Source organism: Hylobates moloch, unplaced genomic scaffold (assembly GCF_009828535.3).
Source record: "Hylobates moloch isolate HMO894 unplaced genomic scaffold, HMol_V3 SCAFFOLD_1, whole genome shotgun sequence".
In the NCBI taxonomy this organism is placed as follows: Eukaryota; Metazoa; Chordata; class Mammalia; order Primates; family Hylobatidae; genus Hylobates; species Hylobates moloch.
Genome location: NW_026652276.1, coordinates 51,653,458 through 51,665,700, shown reverse-complemented (window position 1 = coordinate 51,665,700; position 12,243 = coordinate 51,653,458). Strand labels below are relative to the sequence as shown.

At 36.8% G+C, this 12,243-nt stretch overlaps 1 protein-coding gene across 4 annotated transcripts in view; it reads left to right on the top strand.

Annotated features, from left to right (window-relative positions):
- The window catches only part of NAB1 (NGFI-A binding protein 1), a 45,091-nt gene that overhangs the window by 14,627 nt on the left and 18,221 nt on the right, over positions 1-12,243 (top strand). For all 4 annotated transcript variants that reach the window (XM_032755133.2, XM_058440169.1, XM_032755132.2 and 1 more), the window contains 2 exons: positions 6,928-7,061; positions 10,318-10,369. In XM_032755133.2, coding sequence (XP_032611024.1) covers positions 6,928-7,061; positions 10,318-10,369 — 186 coding nt within the window. The remainder of the gene's footprint in view (positions 1-6,927; positions 7,062-10,317; positions 10,370-12,243) is intronic.

The following is a 12,243-nucleotide window of genomic DNA, read 5'->3' as shown; positions in this document are numbered from 1 at the left end:
AACTCCTGTTTTTATAAATAAACTTTTATTGGCACACAGCTGGGCCTATTTATTTATGTACTATTTGTGGCTGATTTTGAGCTACAATGGTGAGTTAAGTAGTTGTGACACAGGCTGGCCTGTAAAGCCTAAAATATTTACTCTCTGGCCTTTTACAGAAAAAGCTTGCCAACCTCTGATCTTTTTGAAGAAGCCACTCTGGGCTTAGTTGCTATTCTTGCTTGTGCTGTACACGTGTATATATTTGTCTCCTTTCTTAGTTATTTTATTGTTCTTATCTAACTTAATTTGGGTGCTTAGTTCATTAATTTTTAGTCATTCTTTTTCTAATGTGAACAATTAAAGTATAATTTTCACATGTATTGATTCAGTGTTATTCTCAAAGTTTTGTTATGAGGTTATTTTATTATTTTTCAATTTTAATTATTTTTATGATTTCTGACCATGAGTTATTTAAAAGTGTTTATTTCCAAATATGAGTAATTTTTTTTCCTTATTTTTCCTAATGATTTCTGACTTAATTACATTGAGGGCAAGAGAACATGGTTTGTGTGATGCCAACCCTTTAAAATTTGTTGAGAGTTTAGTTATGATTCAGTTTGTGGTCTGTGTTTTTTTACGTTTGGAAACGATATCTTAAGCAGTTGTTAGTAGAGTGTTCTATATGTGTCTGTTCTAACAAGATTATTAACTCTGTTATTCAAATCTTATATTCTTAACTATTATTTTGTCTGCTTGCTCTATCAGTAAAAAAAAGTTGTATACTAAAATTTTACTGTGATTGTAGTGTTTGTTTCTCTTTGTATTATGCATTATTAACCTTTAATAATGCATTTTGCTTTAAAAAGCTATTTTATTTAATGTTGATATAAATACATGAGCTCTCTTTTTGTTACTCATTGCCTATTACATCTTTATATCTTTTTTTTTTTTTTTTCTGGAGACAGGGTTCACTTTGTCACCCAAGCTGGAGTGCAGTGGTGAGATCACAGCTCACTGTATCCTTGACCTCCCAGGCTTAGGTGATTCTCCCACTCAGCCTCCTGGGTAGCTGGGACCACAGGCATGCACCACCACACCTAGCTAATTTCTTTCTTTTCTTTTTTCTTGTCTTGTCTTTTCCTTTCTTTTCTTCCTTCCTTCCTTCGTTCCTTCCTCTTTCTTCTTTATTTTTTTTTTGTAGGGACGGGGTTTCCACATTGCCCAGGCTGGTCTCAAACTCCTGGGCTCAAGCGATCTATCTGCTGCAGCCTCCCCAAGTGTTGGGATTACAGGCGTGAGCCACCACACCTGGTCTATTCCTTATTATATCTTTATATCATCCTTTTATTTTCAGCCTTTCTGAACCCATGTTTTATATATATCTTTTATAAATACTGATCAGTTGAAACTGGAACATTTGGTCCATGTACATTTATTATATGACTAATATTTTGGATTTTTTCCATTATTTTGTTTGTATCTCCCCTCTAGCCCTGATATTCTTTCTGTACAGATTTATCATCTGGGATTAGCTTCCTTCTATCTAAAGCTCATTTAGGATTTTCTTAATGAAGGCCTACTGGTGGCAAACTCTGTCCTTCCCTACCTGCTAGAAAATATCTTTGTTTTGCCCTCATTTTCAATTACTATTTATTTGGGGTATTAAATTCTATAATGTTAGCAGTTTTCCCTTAGTAATTAAAGATACCTTTGTGTAAATTAGCCGGGTGTGGTGGCAGGCACCTGTAGTCCCAGCTACTTGGGATGCTGAGGCAGGAGAATGGCGTGAACCTGGGAAGTGGAGCTTGCAGTGAGCCAAGATCATACCACTGCACTCCAGCCTGGGCGACAGAGTGAGACTCCCGTCTCAAAAAAAAAAAAAAAGAAAACACAGTTAGTGGTTATTCTGTTATTTATTGTGTACTTGTGTACTTTTTAAATCTTGTTTCTGTCCAGTCCTCCTCTCCTGATTCTCAAGTTTCTTGGTTATTTTTACTGTATTGCTTTTTAGTCGTGTTTTCAAATCCCTTTGTTTCTTCAAATGAAGTCTTTAAGGGTCTGATTTTGCTGTCTGTTGTTTCTACCAGTTTTCAGTTTTGTTGCCTTGTTTCTTTTAATGTTTTATGATTTATGTGAATTCATATTTCTTGGAACTTTAACTGTGAGAACATTTAGAGTCCCGGGAAGAAAGTGAATTCTCTAGAGGTTATTTGCTTTTTCTTTTTACTGGGCATCTGGGGACATTACAAATCTAAGACCCTGTGAAAATAAATTCTCAGCCCACTTAGTGTGAATTATGGTTGATTGGGGGTTATGAAATCTCAAGAAAGTATCTTCTATTCTCTCTCAGTCATAACTAGGGTTCAAGACAGATAATTTTCTTTGCATTCTCCTGGGGGTACAGATGTATTTCTAATTCAGCCTTACATTGGGTGTGTGTGCTGAGGTTTCAGCTTTATGGAGGAGGCATCTTAGACTCTTCAATTCTGATGGGCTGTGGGCTTTGCCTCTTTTTTCCTTCCCATTCTCAACCCCATGAGGCCATGAAGATTGAAACTCAAGTTCATCAAGTTTAGCAACTGTCCTTAACTTCTTTGAGGTACTGTACTCATCCATTTTGGCCTCAATGTCCTTATGCTCATCAACTCACTGAGCATTTAAAAGATGATCCCTTCCCTATTTTATTTAACATTTTTAGTTTTTTTTTCTGAGAGGGGCCAGTAATGGTACCTAGCCCTCCTAGTGCTGGAAATGAAAGTCCTGATTGCCTTTTGAGCCTCCCTATCACACAGTTGTTCACAGTGTTTTTGTGCCAACAGTACTTAAAGTCACAATCATTTAATTGTTGGAGATTATAATTTTAACAACCTGTAAAGAAAGTTTTTTTAGGAATCAGTAAACTACTATTCTTAAGGATAAAGATAACTGTAGTAAGTCCAGTTTTTAATTCCAGTTATAAAAGATAGAAAGCCAACTTTAAGAAGCCAGGAATGGTGGCTCATGCCTGTAATCCCAGCACTTTGGGAGGCCAAGGTGGGTGGATTGCTTGAGGTCAGGAGTTCGAGACCAGCCTGGCCAACGTGATGAAACCCCATCTGTACTAAAAATACAAAAAAAATAGCTGGGCATGGTGGCACATGCCTGTAGTCCCAGCAACTTGGGAGGCTGAGACAGGAGAATCGCTTGAACCTGGGAGGCTGAGGTCGCGCCACTGCATTCCAGCCTGGGAGACAGAGTGAGACTCCATCTCAAAAAAAAAAAAAAAAGGGAAGCAAACTTTAAGAAACCTTTCACATAAAGATATGGTGGAATTTTGGTATTTTGGGCCACAGAAAGAGGAAATGGAGGAAATAAGTAAACCAGTAAGGGAGAATATCTTGTTACTTTATCCTTTTAACAAAATTAGAGTATTGGCATTCAGAAAAAGCTGACAGTGCTGCTGCAAGTGACGAACTGCTTGGGAATATTTTCATTTTTCTTTTGTAATTATATCATAATAGTTATTGATTTGTTCATTATTGGCAACTAGGGAGCATGAAATCTAGGTAACACTGACAGAACACATGTTTTTAAGGGAGAGTTATTGATTTGTTCATTATTAGCAACTAGGGAGCATGAAATCTAGGTAACACTGACAGAACACATGTTTTTAACGGAGAGGCTTCATGAATCAGCTTTTTATTACAACTCGGGAGTGAGCTAGAGTTATTTCTCCAGCCTCAGTTTTTTACCAGGTTCCCTGAGGGCCTGGAGTTTAGTCTACTTTTTTGGTTTCTGGGAGCCTGAATTCAGTGACAGTGAATGCATTATGTTCATTTTTCTTGGTTTCTGGAAAGGTAATAGAAGGAATACTAGAATATTGTTTTCAGTTTATGTTGAAAAGTTATTTTCTGTGTTTGTGCGTAAGCTAGTACCTCTGAAATGTTGTCAATTAAAACATCTTACTGAAAATCAGAGGTTTCCTTAGTAATTTAGATTTATTAATATGAACAATAAATCGCTACATAAAAAGCTATTTGAGAATCCTCTTCAGGGTCATTTAGCTACTGCCATGCTGAAACTCAAGTTGATTTATTTTAAAAATCATTATTTAAAGTATACATTTCACTTTTAACTCCAATAACATTGTGCCTTTCAAAGGCACTTAGGGGAGGAATTTATCTATTGATGACTCTTTAGGAGGAGTGGAGAAGGCTGAAAATAAATTCTTCCTTCAATTATGCTTTCATATTTAGCTATAGGTTTAAAATAGGAGACTTGGGTTTATTATTATAACTTGCTATCAGTGGCCAAATTAATTGTCTCAGAACAAATCAATATAAATTACAGTTATAAATTTGGGGAGGAGGATGTTAAATATCTATATCATACCATGTACCATAACACATTCTAGATGGTTTAAATACTTAGGTGGGAAAAGTAAAATGATTAGACTAAATTATGGAACATTTATATATTATTAGAGTAGGAAGAGTTTTTCTGTGCCTGTCACCCAAGGCATAGAAACTGTATGGCTAATGACAAATTAAAAAAAAAAATCCCAATACATGTGATAAAGAGTTAATGCTGTTAATAAAGAATTCCTGAAGTTCTAAGAAAATGAAGCATTGTAATGAGTCAAAGATATAAGAAAAAGCTTTAGTTTCATAGTCAAAGAGATGCAAATTATAACCAAATACTGTTTTAGAAATATAAAATTGGTAAAGTTTTAAAAAGATAATAACTGATGTTGGTCAAGATTGTAGGAAATGGACTCATCATATAATTATTGACAGCATTATGATTTAGAGCAACTTTTCTGAGGGTAGTTAGGTGGATGTATAAATTTCTTAAAATTTAGTATACCCTGTGACCTAACAGGTCTATTTGTAGGAATTTATTGCAAAGAAGTAATTGGATATGTGTGCAAAGGTGCACATTTAAGAACCTCTTATGCAGCTTTTTTTAAATAGTCCATGGAAAACTGGAGGTAGTTTGATGTCCAGAGCGAAGGTAGTTTAAATAATATATGGTTGTTTTCTACAATGGAATATTGTATGTGTGGGTAGTAAAAGTGATAAAGGATTTTTCAATTCATTCATCAGTCAACAGATATATATTGAACTTCCAGCCCATGCCAGATGCTAATGTAAACAAGCCATGTCTCTGCCTTAATACATTGGTAGAAATAAAAAATATAGCATACGTAACTGAAAAAAGTAGATTACAAATTTGTGTGTACATATATACTTAATGTTTATATGTACACTGAAATATTAGAATAATGTATATTAGAATATTGTCATTCTGGATGGAATGATTGCATGCTATTTATTTTTGTTTTCAAAAATTTTAAGTAAGAAAAATTATTCTAAATAATTTACCTGGATGCAGATGCCTGGGTAGGGAGAAAGGGTGACTACTGTAGTCCCCTCTTATCTGGGACACATTCCAAGACCCCCAGTTGGATGCCTGAAACTGCAAATGGTACCAAACCTTATATATACTGTTCGTCCCTATATATGCATACTTATGATAAAGTTTAACTTATAAATTAGGCACAGCAAGAGATTAACAACAACAACTATTAATAATAATAAAGTAGGACAATTAGAACAATATGCCAGCATTACTGCTCTTGCACTTTGGGGCCATTGTTGAGTCAAATAAGGGTAACTGGAACATGAGCACTGAGATATCAGAAGAGTCCATCTGATAACTGAGATGGCCACCAAGTGACTGACGGCCAGGAGTATAGACAGTGTAGATACACTGGACAAAGGGATGATTCATCACTCAGATGAGGCAGAGTGAGATGGCACACAGCTTAAAACTTATGAATTGTTTATTTGTATAATTTTTCATTTAATATTTTTGGGTCCCAGTTGACCACAGGTAACTGAAACCTCAGACAGCAAAACTGTGGGTAAGGGGGTCCTGCCGTACCTGATTTCTTATCAAAAGAAAACAAGAACTAACACTAACCACAACCCTATGCCAGGTGTGTCTCCTCATCTACATCTTGTTAGAGCCTTTTGGGATAGTGATATTATCCCATTTTGCCTCTCAGAACACCAAATACCAAGCCTCTCAAAAGTTTTGCATGTCCAGAATCACAGCTGGTAAATGATGGAGCAGGACTCTTCTCAGGTCTGTCTGCCATCACGTCCCATTTTCTTTTTGCTAATCATCGTACCTTGGTTAAGTACATCTTTTGCATATTAAAAAAGTCTGATATACCTCTTGACAATTTCCTATTATCTATTGACAAAATTATGTGAAAAACTTTCTAGTTTGTTAAACAATTACAGAGTTTGTGTTTAAGGTAACAAAATTTTAGTACAAAGTGTTTGGTCAACTAGCAACTCTATATTGGCAATATTTAATAATTATTGAATTATGAAAAGGTGGTAGAATTAGATGGATCTTAGAGATTAGTCCAACACCTTGATTTTCCAATATAGCCCTAGTATGTGATAACTCTATTTTTTACTAACTGATTTGATAAATGTTTAAAATCATACGGTCTTGATTCCTTTTTAAGAATTTTCATGTCAGTTCATAAAAAATCTGTCAGATCATCTACATTCATTTTTGGTTAGAGAAATGGTGTCAGCAAATCCTGTATTCTAATATTTTGGTTTTTTTAATAAGCGAGTTGCAGAATATTTTTTACTTTTTATTTTCCTTGTTGTCTATAAAGTCTCCTATCTAACCAAAAAAAGCATATAAATAAATAAAATCAAGATGACTATTATGATTAATTTGGGCTCTGTGAGATGGCAGATGAGTTGATTTTCTTCAGAAATTCGGCATTAGGAATAATTAGTAATAAATACTATTCTGATTTTTATGAATAATGATTTCATTATATAATGGTGTAACATTCTTATATTTTAAGTGAAACCTTTTGCATTTTGATGAAATTAAAATGTTGTTAATTTTGAAACTGTTTTGGATATCCAGCTCACTGTTAATGAAGCAGCTGCTCAACTCTGTGTGAAGGATAATGCCCTGCTGACAAGAAGAGATGAGCTTTTTGCCTTGGCTCGACAGATTTCTCGAGAAGTCACCTATAAATATACTTACAGAACCACCAAGTAAGTATTTAACTAATTGTCAGTATTTTTGCATTGCTTGAGAGAAGTAGAGTTCGAAACATCATCTATTGATAGAATATAAGCATTTCTGAAAAAGTAGAAGTATGATTATTCTATGAAACTAAACAATGCAGTGACTTTTGAAAACATTGCTAAGGTGACTTTTGTTGTTTAATTCTCTCCGTTCTCTTTTGAAAAGCATCATTCTCTAATTACTATAGCATTGTTCTGGTAGTGATTTTAGACATTCTTCTCACACACACACTTTGGTTTTGAGTGTGATGAGGGGATTTAGTCAGACAGCATTTATAGACGTGTTTGTACACCCACTAACTACATGAACTTGTTGAACTCTGAGGAAATAGAATGGTCCTTTTTGCAAGGTGTTTGCAATCTGATGAGATTAGCTGAATATGTAAAACGACTCTATTGACTAGTATCTAAGGGAAAATTGAAAGATACTTATACTACTAGCAAATGGGTTATGGAACACAAGTTTGAAATAAAACATGATGTTAAAAAGCAATGGTGGTTTCAAAATTTAATATAAACACAGCATATTTTTCTTCACTTTACCCTTACTTGAGCCATAAGCATTGTCTACAGGATAGGACCATTTGATTTTGTTCACTTGATTCCACATGGACCCTGATTTCCAACCCACATTGTGTTGTGCCTGCCACTGCTTCTCTGGATGTAGATGAACACTGCATTAGAGTAACTCTAAGTTTTTGTTGAAAATTCACATTCTGAGCACCCTCTCCAGCCCTAAAAAATCACATTCTTTGGGGATGGAACCCTGGAATCTGAACTTTCACAAGCATCCCAGAGCATTCTTGTGCATCCTAAGTTTGAAAACCAGCACTATAGGCATTTGCCATCATTACCATTATTTTTCCTAACTCAACAGCAGTTTCATTTTCTGCCCTACGTCAGTACCTGCGTATTTATAACTGACAAGTAAAATCATGTAGACTAAATGAACAGGGTAAGAATATACACCAACATTCTATGGGATTATTTATAAGGTTTTTTTTTTTGGAGTTGGATAATCAAGAGCTGATTCACTGATTTTTCATTTTCTTCATTGTATTATACACTGTTTTCTTTCTGAGTACTTTATTTAAATAATTTTCTTTAATCAAAGTGATACATGTCCACAGTTCAAGAAGTTTTGGGCCGGGTGTGGTGGCTCACGCTTGTAATCCCAGCACTTTGGGAGGCCGACGCGGGCGGATCACGAGGTCAGGAGATCGAGACCACGGTGAAACCCTGTCTCTACTAAAAATACAAAAAAATTAGCCGGGCATGGTGGTGGGCGCCTGTAGTCCCAGCTACTCGGAGAGGCTGAGGCAGGAGAATGGTGTGAACCCGGGAGGCGGAGCTTGCAGTGAGCCGAGACTGCGCCACTGCACTCCAGCCTGGGCGACAGAGCGAGACTCTGTCTCAAAAAAAAAAAAAAAAAAAGAAGTTGTATAATATGGAAGGCTTACAACGAAACTCAACGGTTCCTGTGCTCTGCCTTCCCTCTTCTCAGTTCCACGTTCCAGAGGCAACTGCCTTCACCAATTTTTAGCCGTTTCCTCTAGTATTTACCTTCACCTTTCCTTTTTTTTTTTTTTTTAGACGGAGTCTTGCTCTGTCGCCAGGCTGGAGTGCAGTAGCTCTATCTCGGCTCACTGCAACCTCCACCTCGTGGGTTCAAGCGATTCTCTTGCCTCAGCCTCCCAAGTAGCTGGGACTACAGGCGTGCGCCACCATGCCCAGCTAATTTTTGTATTTTCAGTAGAGATGAGGTTTCACCATGTTGGCCAGGATGGTCTCGATCTCTTGACCTTGTGATCCGCCCACCTTGGCCTCCCAAAGTGCTGGGATTACAGGCGTGAGCCACCGGGCCTAGCCTCACCTTTCCTATTAGAGTTAAATGTACTTTAAAATATATTAACACTTTTACATAATTTAGAAGCCACCTTGGACTCCTAAGGTGCCCTCATTATTTTTTTTTACGGCTGCATGGTATTGAATTGTGTGGATGTGCCGTGATTCATTTAGCCCCTATTGATGGCTACTGGGGTTGTATCTAGTCTCTTATTGTAAAACCATAATAAATAATATCATACATAATAGGTTTTGTTGATTCTGAGATGTACTTTTTCACATTTTAACATCTTTTATATTGAAGTATAACTTGTAGTTGATGGCTTATCATAGTTTAATTAATTTCCTAGTGGTACATGAAATAATTATGTGTCTTACCATTGATGGAGCATCATTTTATATATATGTAGTTACCTCTGGGATAGGTTTTCCCAGCAGATAAATTGCTGGGTCAGGGTAAATACATCTGTTGTTTCTGTAGATAGACAAAATGCATTTTAATCTCATGTAGCCATAAACATACATCTTAAGTGGTCATTTTAGTCATTTTATCCTAAATTATTCCTACTGAACCATAAAGGGATATCCTCCTTGATTTTTTTTTTCATTATGTGATGATCATTAAATATTTATTAAGTGCTAGGCTGGGCACAGTGGCTCACGCCTGTAATCCCAGCAATTTGGGAGGCCGAGGTGGGAGGACTCAAAGAGTCGGAGCCGATCGGGCTCAAACCAAAGACACGCTGGTCGCAGTCAAGAGATTTTATTGGAGGCACCAAGGCGACAGACACCACACGGAGGAGGAGAAGGAAGGAAGAAGGGGCGAGCTGCTTAGGTGCTGGGTTTTTATCCTCAGTGGGGCTACGTGGCATCGGTGATTGGCTTAGGGGTGGGGTTTGAGTGAAAGGCAGGAGGTGTTCTTCCCTGATTGGCCTTCTCTTGGCGGGCTCGCGGGGTGGACAACCGGGAACCGTGGGTGAAGAACCCGGAACCGGCGCCATCTTACTGTGCCCATGTTACGTAACAAGGATCACTTGAGCCTGGAAGTTTGTGACTAGTCTGGCTTGAACATAGCGAGACCCCATCTTTAAAAAAAAAAATTATTGAGTGGCTTTCATATCGAAGCCAGAGGTGGGGAGTTCTTAGGTAGTGGCCTTTTAAAATGTGTAATTGTATGTACACATTCCCTAGTGTTGACTTGGAAATGATGAAAGATCTTTTCTTCATTATTTTAATGTTCATTATGAGTATGTCATTTCTGGTGTTGGAGTTTCGGGTATATATTTTGGTGGAAGGTTATAGGCTGAGATGCCTTTGGAATAAAATCAGTTACTTTCTCAAGTTTTTTTTTTTTTTTTTCCTCTCCCCTTTCCCTTAGGTCAAAATGTGGAGAAAGAGATGAATTATCCCCAAAGAGAATTAAAGTGGAGGTATGGTCATATGTTACATTTTCTTATGCTGATAATGTTTGCTTTTATTTTAAGATCAAGCAAAATGTTAACTAGTTCAGACCAAAAAGATGGTCCCATAAACTAGTGAAAAATGGCTTTCAATAAATCTTTTAAAAATATAGAATTTTGTTACCTTGAAATGCAGTATTTACAGCAATTTGAATTAGCAGACCAAGGAAAATTTTTTTAAACTTTTTTTCTTGTAGAGATGTGGTCTCGCTATGTTGCCCAGGCTGGTCTTGCACTCAAACTCCTGGGCTCATGTGATCCTCCCTCCTTGGCCTCCCGAAGTTCTGGGATTACAGGTGTGAACCACCATGCCTAGTCCAAGGAAATTCTTAAAAGAAAACTATGGTGATTAGTCCAGTCAGTTTATCAAAGGTTGATTTGCAATTGGTGTTTCTTACAGATTTAAAACTTTACTGGTTAAACCATTCCTTTTGTAATCGTATTTACATCATTAGTCATCAAATACAGAGGAGCTAACTTTTCATTTCTTTATATTAACTATCTAAGAGAAATGATAATTTAGTAGCTATAAATTACAGAGACTTTACTGTAACTAAAGCCTCTTTTAGAGTGTCATGGTTGAGGCTGCTCTTTTGATTTTAGATTCGCAAGTGGTAAGGTGGGAGTTAAGAAAAACATACTTAGGACTCTCAGAACTATAGAATGGTTTCAGAACTATTGTTTCTTACAAATACTTTTTAAAAAGTCTAGTTTCCAGCAGAGTGGAAATCTGGTCAGGTGGCTCCTTCCTTTCTTTTTCTTTTAGGCAGGGGGTGGAGGTCAGTGTTCTCTTAGCCATCCTATTACTTAATTTCAAGTTAAAGCAAATAACCTATGCCTGACCACCCTAAATTTCTATCATCAGTTATATCTACAGAGTATCTATTTATATGGCAGTAATCCTTTATTCATACCAAAGCCAGAGTTATCTTATAAAAACATAAATCCCTTTCTTGCTTAAATCCTTTCAGTGGCTTTCTACTGTACCTGGAATAAAATCTAACCTTTTTTTTAAAGGATCTAAGACCCCATATGATCTGACTGCAGCTTGCATCTCCTACCTTGTCTGCTGCCACACTCTCCATTCTTACTGTGTTCTAGCCGCACTGACTGACTTTCTGTTCCTGAACATGCCAAACTCATTTATGCCTCAACACTCACTGTTTTTCCCCTACCTAGACTTCTGTTTCTTTAGATGGCTTCAAGTCACAGCCGAGTTTCCCCTGACTTCCCTGCCTCCCTTTCTAAAGGGGCACCCTCTCCCCAAAATCACACTCAGGCTTATTCTCCTGGTTTGTTTTCATAGCATTCGCCAGTATTTGAAACTGTTAGATACTTGTTTTAGATTTATTATCAGTCTGCCCCATTAGATGAGAATAGGTCTCTTATCTGTGAATCTGCTGCTGTATACTTAGAGTTTCTAACTGCCTTGCACCTAATAGGCACTTAATAAAATCTATAGAATGAAATAATGAATGGCTGCAGATAAGCATCTTTGACTTATAAACACTTTATCCTAAAGCAGTGGTTCTCAAGGAAGAGAAGTATTTTGTCAAAAACAAAAAGCCACATTAAAAAAAGAAATGTGGACTGGGTATGGTGGCTCACACCTATAATCCCAACACTTTGGGAGGCAAGACAGAAGGATTGCTTGAGCTCAGGAGGTCGAGACCAGCCTGGGCAACATGGGGAGACCCTGTCTCTACCCAAAAAAAAGTACTTATTTTTGTAACCTACCTTACTGTTAGCTCTGGAATAATGTTTAAGATGGTTAACCCAGAAAATGTTGACATTATCTAAAAGGCTACATTGAATGATGATATAACTAGTGAGATGTTTTATCT